The 16,142-nt window shown below is 47.5% G+C and overlaps 1 protein-coding gene across 2 annotated transcripts in view; it reads left to right on the top strand.

Annotated features, from left to right (window-relative positions):
• Nucleotides 1-16,142, top strand: part of LOC139263094 (F-box/WD repeat-containing protein 11) — a 160,140-nt gene that overhangs the window by 37,895 nt on the left and 106,103 nt on the right. Inside the window, exon 2 of one of the 2 annotated variants that reach the window (XM_070878638.1) lies at nucleotides 1,987-2,088. The exons of the other annotated variant lie outside the window; for it this stretch is intronic. Within the exon in view, the coding sequence (XP_070734739.1) occupies nucleotides 1,987-2,088 (102 nt within the window). The remainder of the gene's footprint in view (nucleotides 1-1,986; nucleotides 2,089-16,142) is intronic. 2 annotated transcript variants of the gene reach the window in all.

Genomic DNA, 16,142 nt, shown 5'->3' with positions numbered 1-16,142 from the left:
CATCTTAACCTTCAAAAGTCCTTTGATAAAGTACTGCATGACATTACTGAGATGAGCAGATAGTGAAGGTAAGACATGGGTTAGTGACTGGTTAAAAGACAGGAAGCAGAGGCCATTTGCAAAGGGAATCCCCAGGGATTTCCGCTAGGGTCTCTTGTCCCTGGTGTACAGTCTCAAAGCAAAGGAGTTCTATTTTTAGATGACACCAAGCTGGGGAAGGAGCTGTGGACTCTGAGGGCACGGGCATAATCTGAGAACGCAGCAGGGTTTGAGCATGTGTTAATGGCAAATGGGAGTTAAATATCGAAAAATGCAAATGACTGCTGACTGGAAGGTGAAAGTGGAGGTTGAAAAAAGGGTTAATTGATTTGTGGGTAGCAACAAAGAAAACAAATAGGATGCCAGGTTAAATTGCTAAATTAAGTGAGTTTAAATATCCAGAGCCAGAAGTCATGCTGAAACTGTGGGAGCCCTGGTCAGCCTGCACTTGGCCATGGTCAGTGATATAAAGGGACTATCCGGGTCTTCCAGCAGGGCAGAGGAGAGCGATGAGGCAGATCCTCGGTGTCGGTGAATAGATGTGTGACTTGATGAGCAAGGGCTCTTCGACATTTGAGACATGTCAAAGACCATCTTATAGAGGCACATAGGGTACTTGGTGTGACAGAAAATGTAACTGCAAAGCAATATGTTTAGGTAGGGCAGGGCAAGAGGCAAAGGTTTGGGGTTTGTGACCAGCAAGTTTAGAACTGGTGTCAGGAAATATTGATTTACAGTGGGTGATCAACAGCTGCAGTGAGTTGCAAGGAGGGATAATTTAGGCCAGACACTGAACTTATTTAAGGAAGGAGTTAGATGTAATAGGAAGATAGCAGAAGTTGGTGTTCTGGAAGAATGAGATTAACTGGGCTGAGTGGCTAACCTGTGGAATAGGGACTGCCCTTTTGGGTCAAATGGCCTTTTCATGTTCCTAAAAATGTTAGGCCAATTCTAGGTTTCAAATGTGTATTCCACTTTTCATGTGAGTCTTGACAGCAAGTGACTAGAGCTGCTCTCCCATGGAGAGGTTCATGTCCGAGCGCAGTTTCCTCCATCTCACGCTCTCGCTTGCTCACACTCGTGCTTTCACGCACTCTCACTCTTGGTGCCTAATTTCTTATCCCCTCCTGAGTCGTTCAGAGGTGCTGAGGCCAGTTGTACCATCCCAGATACTGGTTGTGGCTGAGGTTGGTCAACTCACAGGATCAAACTCTGCGACCCTGTGGTGTGTGTGATGAGATCAGTGCTGCAGGTTTCTTTACCCATTGGCCCATTGAGGGGGTTGGGTATCTTTTAGGTTTTTTTTTATGGGAATTTCCAACCCTGTGTTTGCAGCTTTATTTTTTATCAGACTTTATTGTAGTGCAGCTGTAAACGCATCGATCTATATGCTCTCCAGTACAGGCACACTCCAAAAAGGGAGTTCACGATGGCGTCAACATTATACAAAGCCTTTTTTCCATATCTAGTCATTCTAATGCAGTACTAGTTTGTAACAAAAGGATTACTGAGGGGATTATCAGGTAAAGATCGAAATGGGAAGAGAAATGGCTTCACATTTCACTTGGTTAACGATGTGTGCTGAGTAATTGTGAAATCTGAACTGGAGTTGAGAATTTTGAGAAAGAGGATTGAGGTATATGGAGAGGGGCAGGAGGAGGAGGGTCAGTCTTTGAAAATGGGACGGACTTGTTGGGTTTAATGGAATTTTCCTATTCTGAATAGTCCTTGCACACTGCAGTACTCTTAGCTACAATGTTCAATGTACAGTTTTCAACGAAATGATTTATGAGGGTCATTGCACGTTACTATTAAATTTCAACTTCTTGTCTGAATGCAACCAAAGCCTTGTGCTTTTACTTACTAACAAATAAAGCTGCCTACTTCAATGTGATCGTGTCTGGCTTCTAACTGCTTCTTCTCTTCCTTCCTTTTGTTATTCTGCAGTGTTCTGTGCCCAGGTCTTTGTGGCTAGGCTGCTCCAACCTGGTAGAGAGCATGTGCGCACTGAGATGCCTGCAGAGCATGCCCAGTGTCAGATGTCTCCAGGTGCCTTATCTTCTTTACTTACTGTGTTTTTATTTTTTGCTATGGTTCTGTGACTGTGTATATATAACCCTCTGAGTACTGACTACAAATTCCACTTACAGTCTGTCTCTGCTACAGTTGGGGAGGGGGGGTGGTGAGCGGTGCTCCCTGTGTGTGTGTGCGCGCCTGTGTTAACAAGAACAGATTTAAACCTTTGAAGCGCGCCTAGTTGAGCTGCATTAGCTGTCCTCAACTGAGGTGGCGGTAGGGACACTACAATTGGTCTCCGCACCCTTGACTGTGGACAAGAAACATCTAGGGCCCCTGATCGCCATCCAGTGACTACTGCTGGAAAGTATGCTTGTGTACGCTGGGTGAGTGCATGATTGGACTCCGCCGTGATCCACCCTTTGGCCAAATAGCATGCCGACTGCTTATTGTCTAGCCTCATGCATGATGAATTGCTACTTGGGTGACGTATCTGAGGGCTGTCGGTGCCTCCTGTGGAACTATACGTCTGTGCCTTCAAGACAAGAGGGGAGAAGATTGGCTAAATAAAGAGAAAGAACATGGAGGGGCGTGAGCTGCGGGTGGGGGGTGGGGGGGAACATGTGGGAGCTGCAGGTGGAGGGGGGAGGGGATAGCCGGTTGGGGGGTGGGGCGGGAGCTGCGGGGGGAGGGGGTGCGAGAGCTGCGGGGGAGCTGCAGGGGAGGGGAGCTGCGGGGGGAGGGGGCGCGGGAGCTGAGTGGGGTGCGGCTGCGGGGGGAGGAGGGGGCGTGGGAGCTGAGGGGGGGTTCGCGGGAGCAGGAGGAGCTGCGCGGGGAGGGGGACGAGAGCTGTGTGGGGATGCGGGGGAGCTGCTGGTGGGGGGGTTACGGTGCGGGGGGAGCTGCTGGTGGCGGGGACGGGGGAGTTGCAGGTGGTGGGGCTTTGCGATGCGGGGTGCGGGAGCTGCGGGGGAGGAGCTGCGGAGGGGTGGGGCGGGGGGGTGTGAGCTGCAGGTGGGGGTTTGTGGTGCGGGAGCTGTGGGGGGGAGCTGCAGGTGGGGGTTTGTGGTGCGGGAGCTGTGTGGGGAGAGGGCGGAGGGAGCTGCAGGGGGTGGGGCGGGAGCTGCAGGTGGGAGTTTGTGGTGCGGGAGCTGCGGGGGGGGGGAATCGGGAGCAGCAGGGGAGGGGGCGGAAGCTGGAGGGGGGTGTGGGGGGGGGGTTTGCGGTGCGGGAGCTGCGGATACTCCCAGTGCCTGTTGCAGGAAGTGCTGCATGCCTCAGTGAGCACCATGCTTTAGGCTGCCTGTATTGATGCATTGAAGTCTCTCTCGCTGAAAATTGTGACTGGCAGTATGAGTAGGGCAGTGCTCTGTAGTTTGTGACAGAGTCCCGATACCCTCTCTTTCACTACCCTTCCCAATCAAATGAAGCTGGGAAACAGTTTTAGGTACTTTTTTGAAAATAACTATCTGGATTAGTCTTTGAGGGATCCTGATACCAACAGGCGAGGATTAGGAGCTATCTCTGCTCATCCGATTCCTGAACAAGTAACGGGCTTCCCTTTCAGGGACAAAGTTCACTGCAGAAAATTGTAAAGAACTTAAGATTGAAAGGCTTTGCCTCAGGGAATAACGGGACTATAAAATAAGTTTGGTATACGGAGAAAATGCAAGTTTCCAGAGCTTTTATGCTGAAATCAAAGGAATTGAAACTATTTGGTCCAAATTTGGATCGTTAAAATGCAGTCTGATTCTTTCCTCCCACATTTTGCAGCCCTACAGCACTCAGAGGGTTACATTTATTTTGATGTTGAATCTTTTTTTGTTTTGCTTGTACAGCTTGGTATTTGACACGTGTGTCTGTGTGTTTGTAGTGTGTTAGTGTAAATTTGTCACATTCCAATAATGCATAACAATAAATGTTAAATATTGAATGTGTCTGCATGTGGCATGCGTTTTAATGTCAGTCGTTGTAGCTGGTGGCGTTTAGCTTCTGGGTTGATGGGACCGTGTGTACCAGTTAGACTTTACATACTGTGTTGCCGGAACAATTGATACCAGCTCATTTATGTGCAGTTATTAACCAGTAATGTGGAGGCCTAGATTGACAAAGAACGGTATGGATCCGAAACACGCGCTAGATTGTGACCCATTTTAGAACCAGCGTGCTCGGGGGCTATTGAAATAAATTGGGGACTGACCAATTTTTGTCATCTTAACCAAATAGCTGACCGGTTAACTAGCTCCCAGGTCGGCAGTGTGTAGTGAAACTGTAACTTGCCTTGAACTTTTTTTTTTAAATAGCACCTTTCACAACCTCAGGATGTCCCAAAGCACCTTACAGCCAAGGAATTGCTTTTTCAGTATAGTCACTGTTGTAATGTAGGAAACTGGGCAGCCAATTTGTGCACACCAAGGTCCCACAAACAGCAATGTGGTGATGACCAGCTATTCTGTTTGTGATGTTGATTGAGGAATAAATATTGGCCAGGGCACTGAGGAGAACTCTCCTGCTGCTCTTCAAAATAGTGGGATCATTTACATCTACTCAAGAGGGCAGAAAGGACGTCTGATTAATGTCTCATCTGAAAGACGGCACCTCTGACAGTGTCAGCCTGGATTATGTGCTCAAGTCTCTCGAAGTGGGACTTGAACCCACAACCTTCTGACTCCGAGGTGAGTGTGCTACCAACTGAGCCACAGCTGACACCAGAAGGTCCCAGTCTTGGTTTCCAGTCTTGGTTCCCAGTGTGTACTGTTGGTCGATCTCAGCAAGGTGACTGTAGGACACTGCAAACGGCCTGAACGCCCTGGTCATTGCATCAGGGAATAACTAGATCAATAGATGACGAAGCACCCAGGATTCCCGCTCCTGATAGAAGTGCAGTCATTCCTTTGGGAAATAGTGTGAGTGTATGCATTGGCAGAGGACAGTATCGCTATTGGCCGCAATGCCCCTCGCCGTCAAATGGACTGCCGCATTCACTCTGCTCGCGCATGAAAAACGCCCACTTGGCTGAGGCCCAGGAGGGTACCTCTGGCGAGACCCATGATGTCATTTTTCCCAATAAGAGTCAGCACCTTCAGGAGAGAAATAGGGGAGAGGTGGGCGGGGTGGAAAGAACTGGCTTTAAAACAAGTTTCCAAAAGGACTGAGTGTGCGTGTCAGTGTTCTTCATTTTGTAAGTAAGTATGATTTGATGTCTGCCAGGTGCATGGAAGGATAGTGACAAAGAATGATGGAAATTTATGACCCTAAAGGAGGCGCTTTGGCTCATCATGTCTGTTTGAAAGCTCATTATATTGAGGGTTTCAGTGCCCCTGATCGAAGGATGTGATTTCTGCCCCGTTTCTTTTTTTAAACCGGCTTGTTTTGAATAGATTACATTGGAGCATAATTCCTGATCAGTGATGGCACTGTTCAAATCTCGCGCCTGTGAAAAGTTTAAGGCACATTTGTGGTCTGATATGGCGGTAGAAGCAAGCACGTTGGCTCATTCCGAAGGTTCTGTCCTCGCTCCTCCCTCCTGCACCAGTAAAGGAAATGAAGAAATTCTGACCTCGGGTTGCAAACTTTTGTTGGATGTATTCCTGGAGGTTTCGTCACCAGACCTCTAACCGCCTCGCCCAGTCAAATAGCCTTGCTTTCCCTCATCTCCAAAATTTTTAGAACTAATAAATGAAAGTGTTCAAAGAACATAATTTTTTTTCCCCAGTCCATGTATTTTTCTCCCAGATTTCTCATGGCATCTTTCATTCCTGGAGACTCGGGGACAAATGTGGAAGGTTGGCAACCTTATCCTGACTGGGTATCTCACATTGCAGCTTCCCAATTAAACAAAGTATTGACAAAGGAATCTGCTTGTGCGAGGAGCTTGGTTAGCAGCAGTCTGAAGCGAGGGAAATGATAATGGCAACTTGCTGACTTAATTGTTTTTGAAAACCCTGGTGCTCTGAATGTCACGGTGATGCTTCGATGATACATTGCACCTGGCAATTCCATTGATTTTGTTCAATAGGCTTATCTTTCATTGATGCGTGGGGGGGGTGGGGAGGAGTAAGTCTGTGGAAGAATGATGTATTTTAAAGACTCTGTTGGAAGCTTGCTGTGGTATCACATCGCACAAATCAGAAGGGCCTACTTTCAGTCCTCTGGCTGTGCTGAGCAGTTAGGCCGCAGTGCCTTGGTAAAAGCAGCCATCCATTCCTGTTCCTGATTGTTATCCAGTGACCTCTGTGACATCTACCTCAGCTGTGAGGCAGAACTTGCTGACATTCACTGTCTGGGCTCACAGAAAGGATGGGTACTTTAACAAGTTACCAGATTGCGCATGAAACTGTACCCAGCTACCTTCAGGAGAAGGGGCTGGAGAGAATGGCTGTACAGTAGTCTGTCCTATGCTGGACCTCGGCGTGTTGAACTACTTCAGTAAATTGTATAATATTGTGCTTATGTCAGTCAACTTGCTTTGGTTTGTGCTGGAAGGCAGGCATACTGATATATTGCGATTGGCTCACTGGTGTATATATCCTTGTCTTGCTGAAAAATCAGTGCATTTTCAAGCTTTGCTTTAAGTTGGTGCAAGGGTTTGACTTGTTTCAGACCCTGGAGTTGTATACACATTAAACCAGCTGCCTTGCTGCAACTGGTCTGCTTGCTTGTGTAATTACGTGCTGTTGATCAATGTTGCCTGCACTTCACTGATTCTGTGTCCATTCTAAGCTGGGTTTCATTGAACGAGTGCTGAATAGTGATTTGTATACCTACTGCAGCTTCGTATTCCATGAACGCAACCCAGGATTTCAGATGTAATGTGTGGTGTCCCATAGGGTTTTTTTCTCTTTCTGCAGATGCTGTACTGTAATTCTGCACATAACTGACTGTTCCCCAACCCTCCTACCCCCCGGAGACAGATCTCAGCCAAGTGACAACTCGGCATGTGTGATCTGTGACGGCGAGTGTCAGCAGGCTCTTTGACTATGGTGGCAATCACAGCTGTGTCCGCTCCTGTACCTTGCCAGACAGACACGCACTCTTGCTCTCCAGCAGTATGCACCTTTCCCTCCATGCCTAGCAGCGCAAAAGGCAACCCATTCCTTCCACTGCCTTTTACACCCAGCGGATCGTGCTCTGGGTTGTGTCCGTAACAAAGATCATTTATACGAGCATGGGTTGTTAGCCTGACTCGCAACTTCTTGCCAGGAGAACCGGCTAGATGTGATGGGGAGGGGGGCCACTCTGCTACCATCAGATGGAAGTACCCTGCTGGATGGCAGCCCAGTGTTCAGTGACTGGAACGCTCGCTCACTGGGACCGAGCAGGCGCCACCGGATATAAATCAATTAATAAGAAGCTGACATTTTAAAATTATCGTCCTGGTGTTCAAATCTTTCTATCTCCTTGCCTCCCTATCTTCAGCCCTACATACCTCTGATATCTGCGCTCAGGGTAGGAAATTTAGGACCGAGATGAGGAGAAATGTTTTCACTGAGGGTGGTGAACCTGTGGAATTCTTTACCACAGAAGGCTGTGGAGGCCAAGTCACTGAATATATTTAAGAGGGAGATAGATAGATTTCTAGATACAAAAGGCATCAAGGGGTATGGGGAAAAAGCGGGAATATGGTGTTGAGATAGAGGATCAGCCATGATCATATTGGATGGCGATGCAGACTCGAATGGCCGACTACTGCTCCTATTTTCTATGTTTCTATGCCTATGTTTCTATGCTCCTCCAATTCTGGCCGCCTGCACGCCCCCAATTTCCATCGCTCCACCATTGGCGGCCGTGCCTTCAGCTGCCTGGGCCCTAAGCTGTGGAATTCCCTCCCTAAGCCTCTCCGCTTCACCATCACTCCTCTTTTAAATCATTCCTTAAAACCTACCTCTTTGACCAAGCTTTTGGTCACCTGTCCTAATATCTTTTGGTGTCGAATTTGTGAAATCCTGTGAACGTTTTTACTACATTAAAGGAGTTCAATTAATGCAGATTTTGTTCTTTTGCCTCACTTAAGAGCACTGAGGCCAATTGTAACGTGCAAGCTGTGCCCTGAGCACTGGGCTTGGAAGCTGGGCACACTGCTGTGTGTGGCTCAGGCACACATCCCCTTACCCAAGGAGCATACAAGTTGGCATTTCCCATGGGGCTCCACTAAACCGTACTGAGTTCAATTCCAAAAGTGAAGTAATGGCAACTTTGTTAACTTGGAGCCCATTATGCTGAAAGTCTGATCTCTCCTGACTTTTATTGGTCCGGACAATTTATTAATTAAAAAAAAATCTTGATTGCTGATTAATTCATTGTGTAAACATCAGTTCGTGCCTCCTCAGAAATGAGCTGCAAGCTGTTAAATGAACCTATTGTATCCTGATAATGCAGGCCACGGATATTCACTTGGAAAGTGACCATCTCCTATACCCTAGAAGCAATTCGGCCCATTGTATTCAATCACATGTTGCCTTTTTGGCAATTGTGGGAACGTGTTGAGTTTTTTTTCAGATTCATGGAATTTGCTGCATGAGTGCTGACTTGTTTTCCCACACAACATTGTGCTTTACAATCCATTCAGGGAGCAGAGTTGTGTGCTGCGAGTCATTGGTGTTCCTACCTGTGAGCCTTTCTGATCTGGGGCAAGGCAGTGGGGCAAGACTGAGCAGTGCACTGTAGGGCATTGTTTCCGAGTGCCACACTGGTGTATGTCCTAACGGCTGGTTAAATAATAGCTTGGGAGGTGGGGTGTCATAGAAACATAGAAAATAGGTGCAGGAGTAGGCCATTCGGTCCTATGAGCCTGCACCACCATTCAATATGATCAGGCTGATCGTTCCCTCAGTACCCCTTTCCTGCTTTCTATCCATACCCCTTGATCCCTTTAGCCGTAAGGGCCACATCTAACTCCCCTTTGAATATATCTAACGAACTAGCCTCAACAACTTTCTGTGGTAGAGAATTCCACAGGTTCACAATTCTCTTGAGTGAAGAAGTTTTTCCTCATCTCGGTCCTAAATGGTTTTCCTCTTATCCTTGGACTGTGACCCCTGGTTCTGGACTTCTCCAGTATCGGGAACATTCTTCCTGCATCTAACCTGTCCAATCCCGTCAGAATTTTATGTTTCTATGAGATCCCATCTCATTCTTCTAAATTCAAGTGAATATAAGCCTAGTCGATCCAGTCTTTCTTCATATGTCAGTCCTGCCATCCTGGGAATCAGTCTGGTGAACCTTCGCTGCACTCCCTCAATAGCAAGAATGTCCTTCCTCAGATTAGGAGACCAAAACTGTACACATTATTCCAGGTGAGGCCTCACCCAAGGGCCTGTACAACTGCAGTAAGACCTCCCTGCTCCTATACTCAAATCCCCTAGCTATGAAGGCCAATATGGCATTTGCCTTCTTCACCACTTGCTGTACCTGCATGCAAACTTTCAATAACTGATGTACCATGACATCCAGGTCTCGTTGCACCTCCCATTTTCCTAATCTGTCACCATTCAGATAATATTCTAACTTCCTGTTTGTGCCACCAAAGTGTAGGCTCTCTGCTCACCTTTATTGCTTGGTGTGGAGTAAGGGTGCAAAGGAAAAGGAGAAATTTCACTTCATTTGAACCGCATTACACCACCTCCCATTCTCTTGTTTCACTGCCTCATGCTGGGGTATGTTACACTGGGCGCCCACTGCCTTCTGGACGTTCCTCAAATGGCTATTGTCTGGTGAGAGCCACAGCCAATCATGTCGACACCTTTGTGCCTCCCGTCAGGGGTCACTGAGTAGGAGAGGGAAGCCTGGTGGATTTTTCTCTCCCTCGACAAGGGATGGTAAGGCCAGCTGTGGTGTCCCGAGTGCTGCTTGAGCAGCTAATCCGACTGAGATTGGGAATCGCCTGATCAGCACGGTTCGGTTACACATCGTTCTTACCGACTGATCCAAACTGTGAAGAAGTGTAGAGCAGAGAGGCACAGCAGGGTGGAGTGACTCTGAGCCACATGCCAGCACATCTGGTGGTTTGTTCCAGAATCATTTTGAGGTGGAGGGGATGTGGGGATTGTCTGCTCACCCATTTGGCTAAGGATAGATCTCGAGTTGTAGTCCGAAGGCGGGTGGGTGAGGAGGGGAGAACTTGCACTTGTCATTGCAACCGACAATCTTTACAACTGCTCCTGAGGAATGTTTCATTTTCTTTTTCTCATCGTCCCCTCCCATCCGCCCAGGTTTCTTCGCTTCCTCTCCTAAAAAGGCTGACCTTCCCTTGGGTATGGTTGCACAATTGCTGTAACTGCTTGGATATTTTGCCCAAGTGATAGTGAGCAGGTGTGGCTTATTTCTCCCGATTTCCTCACCCTCTCACTCACTAACGCGAGTATTTGTGTATTTAATCATTGTGAACGTTAAAATACCACTCAAAATAATACATTTTAAAATTGCATTGAAACGCAAAACTTTTCAAACACGAGCAAGGTTTGATTGACCGGACCCTCATTCGAAGCCTTCGGGAGTGTGTGTTCATGCCTCTGGTGGGAATGAAGCAGAGTCAGTATAAGGACGTCCTCATGTCTTCGATCCACAGAAGAAATCTTCAGCTTGTTTAGTCTTGCGATTCAACAACAGGGACGCTTCATCTGTCTTATGGTTTGCAGTGCTCGCAGTTGAATCTAGATTTGTGCACATCAAACAAGCCAGAGCTAAAACTATCAAATGCACTTTTTTATCAGGCAATTTACTTGTGAGGGAATTAAAGTGGCAGAAACAAAGGAGCATAATTTCTTTTTTTATATATAAAATTACAGTGAAAACTTCAAAACAACCCAGGCCGTGGCTTTGATGGGCAGTCTGGCAAGAGTTTGGTCATTACTTAAAAACCTGTGTCTGGAGTGTTCTGAATCTAAATGACTGGTGGCCAATGTTATCATGGCTGTTGGTAATGGTGGGAGCAATTCAAGGCGACTTGAGAAACTCTCAGGAGAATGCGTTTCCATTTATCTCTGCCATTGTGTCTCAGGATGTCCCAAAGTGCTTCACATATAATGAATAGATGATTTGCATTACATAATATAATATGCCAGGTGTGGCTCAGTGAGACGCTAAGTCACAAGGTTGTGGCTTCAAGTCCTACCCCAGAGACTTGAGCACGTAATCCAGGCTGGCATTTCAATGCAATACTGAGGGAGTGCTGCGCTGTTGGAGGTGCCGTCTTTTAGATGAGACGTGAAACCGAGGCCCCGTCTGCCATTTCCGGTGAAAGTAAAGAAAAAGGGGATGTGCTTATTAGCACTGCAAAAATGGCCGCCATGCTCCACCCTTTGTCTATGATTGGTCCCCTTGGAGGAGAAGCCACACCCTGAAGTTTCACCGGAATCCCAAGGTCTCAAATTATAACTCGATCCATTGAAGGGACAGAGCAGAAGACAGCAAGGGCCAGCCAAAGTGCCTTACCCTAGCCCAAGTACTCCCACCCCCAGCCCAAGTGCCTTCCCCCAGCCCACAAATGGGACATTGTGTACTGATTGTTAACCGGTTTATTGGTTATATTGACAGTATTGTGACTGCTTGGGTATCATCCACTCCAACGATGTCCTTTGTAGGGGGTTGGAAGAAGGTGATCAGTCTTCCCTGAGTTTCCTCTCTCCCCTCCAAAACCCCCACCCCATCTCACCCCTGTTTCTCTGCTCCCCCACCTCTGTGTGTGTCTCTCTTCCCTCACCCCCCAGCCCCTCTCTCTCCCCCCACCCCCCCCAGCCCCTCTCTCTCTCCCCACCCCCTCCAGCCCATCTCTCTCTCTCCCCACCCCCCCAGCCCATCTCTCTCTCTCCCCACCCCCCCCAGCCCATCTCTCTCTCCCCACCCCCCCCAGCCCATCTCTCTCTCCCCACCCCCCCCAGCCCATCTCTCTCTCCCCACCCCCCCCAGCCCATCTCTCTCTCCCCACCCCCCCCAGCCCATCTCTCTCTCCCCACCCCCCCCCAGCCCATCTCTCTCTCCCCACCCCCCCCCAGCCCATCTCTCTCTCCCCAGCCCATCTCTCTCTCCCCAGCCCATCTCTCTCTCCCCAGCCCATCTCTCTCTCCCCAGCCCATCTCTCTCTCCCCAGCCCATCTCTCTCTCCCCAGCCCATCTCTCTCTCCCCAGCCCATCTCTCTCTCCCCAGCCCATCTCTCTCTCCCCAGCCCATCTCTCTCTCCCCAGCCCATCTCTCTCTCCCCAGCCCATCTCTCTCTCCCCAGCCCATCTCTCTCTTCCCAGCCCATCTCTCTCTCTCCCCAGCCCATCTCTCTCTCTTCCCCCCCCCCCCCCCCCCCCCCCAGCCCATCTATCTCTCCCCACCTCCCCACCCCGCCCCTCCCCCTCCAGCCTCTCGCACTCGCAAACAAAGCCACAAACTAACTGGCCTCCCCGGCTGCCAGTTAGTGTAAAGAAAAATATATCTCATGGCACTATTTCGAAGAAGAGAAGGGGAGTTCTTCCCGCTGTCCTGACCAATATTTATCCCTCAACAAACATCACTAAACAGATTATCTGGTCATTATCATATTGCTGTTTGTGAAACCTTGCAAATTGGTTACCTCGTTTCTTACATTACAACAGTGGCTACACAACAAAAGTACTGCATTGGCTGCAAAGCACTTTAGGACGTCCTGAGATTATGAAAGGTGCTATTGAAATGCAAGTCTTTCTTTAAGTGTGAGTTGTGTCTGACCGCCTCAAACAGCATACTGGCACCGATAGACTAAATGTGCCTCGTTTTAAGGTAGTACACAACGCTGGAAGGGAAGACAGCAGTGGGACCAGTCACAAACACACAGTTACGTTTAGATTTTGCTGCCCACGTGAAGCTTTGTCACTATCTTTTTTTGTATACATTCTCACAAAAGCGAGTCAGAGGTTTTTGTATGGCATCCTGTGTGTAATGTGCAGAGGGCGAAAATGATGCGGTAATCCTCTGTTCAGGGTTATCTCTGTGTTCTCGTATAGTCTCCGGATTTTATCTGAACAGAATTGAGTGTGAATGACATTGTCCAGTAATGGATTGGGGTCAAGGTCTGGAGTCTTATCAGGATAACCTTTATTTCCACTAACCAAATGATCATTCTGGAGAAATGATCAGCACCTCGGGTTGCCTGGCAGTTATGTCAATGTTTTATGCCTCCATCTGTGCTCAAACAGTGAGATGCAGATTGCATACAGGAGGCCACATCTCAAACCTGAAGAAAAGACCTGTTTTGTGTGAATGTACATATATGCAAGTGTTGGCGAGTTTACTGTAGACAGCAAAAGCTAGAAACTGTGAATATTTGCAACGGATTCTGTTGCTTTCTGCGAAGACTGATCGTGTTTTCTTGGGTTGTGCGCTAGCTTGGAATGTTGGGGAGTTTCAGTAAACCTAAGGTGTCAGCCGTGGCTCATTGGTAGCACTCTCGCCTCTGAGTCAGCAGGTTGTGGGTTCAAGCCCCATTCCAGAGACTTGAGCACATAATCCAGGCTGACACACAGTGCAGCACTCCCTCACTACTGCACTGGTCATTTCAGATGAGAGGTTAAACCCTCAAAAAGTCCTACCCGTGACAATGAATGATACATCAAGGTGGGGATTGCATCATTTGGTCACTTCACCATCCCAGGTCAGTGAATAGTCCATTATCAAACAAAGAAATGTGCTCCTTCGGTTTGATTGTTCAACAAGTATCAAATTGTATTTGATGGCGGGTCTTCTGCAGAAAACGCTAGTGGGAGTTGTGTGCAGACCAACAAACAGTAGTAGTGAGGTTGGGGACAGCATCAAACAAGAAATTAGGGATGCGTGCAATAAAGGCACAGCAGTTATCATGGGCGACTTTAATCGACATACAGATTGGGCTAACCAAACTGGTAGCAATGCGGTGGAGGAGGATTTCCTGGAGTGTATTAGGGATGGTTTTCTAGACCAATATGTCGAGGAACCAACTAGGGAGCTGGCCATCCTAGACTGGGTGATGTGTAATGAGAAAGGACTAATTAGTAATCTTGTTGTGCGAGGCCCCTTGGGGAAGAGTGACCATAATATGGACATGGAGAGTGATACAGTTAATTCAGAGACGAGGGTCCTGAACTTAAGGAAAGGTAACTTTGATGGTATGAGACATGAACTGGCTAGAATAGACTGGCGAATGACACTTAAAGGGTTGACGGTGGATAGGCAATGGCAAACATTTAAAGATCACATGGATGAACTTCAACAATTGTACATCCCTGTCTGGAGTAAAAATAAAACTGGGAAGGTGGCTCAACCATAGCTAACAAGGGAAATTAAGGATTGTGTTAAATCCAAGGAAAAGGCATATAAATTGGCCAGAAAAAGCAACAAACCTGAGGACTGGGAGAAATTTTAGAATTCAGCAGAGGAGGACAAAGGGTTTAATTAGGAAGGAGAAAATAGAGTATGAGAGGAAGCTTGCTGGGAACATTAAAAACTGACTGTAAAAGCTTCTATAGATATGTGAACAGAAAAAGATTAGTAAAGACAAACGTAGGCCCCTTGCAGTCAGAATCAGGTGAATTTATAATGGTGAACAAAGAAATTGCCGACCAATTGAACAAATACTTTGGTTCTGTCTTCACGAAGGAAGACACAAATAACTTTCCGGAAATACTAGGCGACCGAGGGTCTAGCGAGAAGAGGAAATCCTTATTAGTCAGGAAATTGTGTTCGGGAAATTGATGGGATTGCAGGCCGATAAATCCCCGGGGCCTGATAGTCTGCATCCCAGAGTACTTTAAGGAAGTGGCCCTCGAAATAATGGATGCATTGGTGATCATTTTCCAACAGTCTATCGACTCTGAATCAGTTCCTATGGACTGGAGGATAGCTAATGTAACACCACTTTTTAAAAAAGGAGGGAGCGAGAAAACGGGGAATTATAGACCAGTTAGCCTGACATCAGTCGTGGGGAAAATGTTGGAATCAATTATTAAAGATGAAATAGCAGCGCATTTGGAAAGCAGTGACAGGATCGGTCTAAGTCAGCATGGATTTATGAAAGGAAAATAATGCTTGATAAATCTTCTAGAATTTTTTGAGGATGTAACTAGTAGAGTGGACAAGGGAGATCCAGTGGATGTGGTGTATTTGGACTTTCAAAAGGCTTTTGACAAGGTCACACACATGTGATTTGTGTGCAAAATTAAAGCACGTGGTATTGGGGGTAACATATTGACATGGATAGAGAACTGGTTGGCAGACAGGAAGCAGAGAGTCGGGATAAACAGGTCCTTTTCAGAATGGCAGGCAGTGACTAGTGGAGTGCCGCAGGGCTCAGTGCTGGGACCCCAGCTATTTACAATATACATCAATGATTTAGATGAAGGAATTGAGTGTAATATCTCCAAGTTTGCAGATGACACTAAGCTGGGTAGTGGTGTGAGCTGTGAGGAGGATGCTAAGAGGCTGCAGGGTGACCTGGACAGGTTAGGTGAGTGGGCAAATGCATGGCAGATGCAGTATAATGTGGATAAATGTGAGGTTATCCACTTTGGTGGCAAAAACATAAAGGCAGAATATTATCTGAATGGCGGCAGATTAGGAAAAGGGGAGGTGCAACGAGACCTGGGTGTCATGGTACATCAGTCATTGAAAGTTGGCATGCAGGTACAGCAGGTGGTGAAGGCGGCAAATGGTATGTTGGCCTTCATAGCTAGGGGATTTGGGTATAGGAGAAGGGAGGTCTTACTGCAGTTGTACAGGGCCTTGGTGAGGCCTCACCTGGAATATTGTGCTCAGTTTTGCACTCCTAATCTGAGGAAGGACTTTCTTGCTATTGAGGGAGTGCAGCGAAGGTTCACCAGACTGATTCCCAGGATGGCAGGACTGACATATGAGGAGAGACTGGATCGATTGGGCCTGTATTCACTGGAGTTTAGATGATGAGATGGGATCTCATAGAAACATATAAAATTCTGACGGGACGGGATAGGTTAGATGCAGGAAGAATGTTCCCGATGTTGGGGAAGTCCAGAACCAGGGGTCACAGTCTAAGGATAAGGGGTAAGCTATTTAGGACCGAGATGAGGAGAAACTTCTTCACTCAGAGAATTGTGTACCTGTGGAATTCTCTACC

Source organism: Pristiophorus japonicus, chromosome 4, assembly GCF_044704955.1.
Source record: "Pristiophorus japonicus isolate sPriJap1 chromosome 4, sPriJap1.hap1, whole genome shotgun sequence".
Classification (NCBI taxonomy): Eukaryota; Metazoa; Chordata; class Chondrichthyes; family Pristiophoridae; genus Pristiophorus; species Pristiophorus japonicus.
The sequence above is the reverse complement of the archived record's forward strand: the minus strand, read 5'-3'. Positions and strand labels throughout refer to the sequence as shown.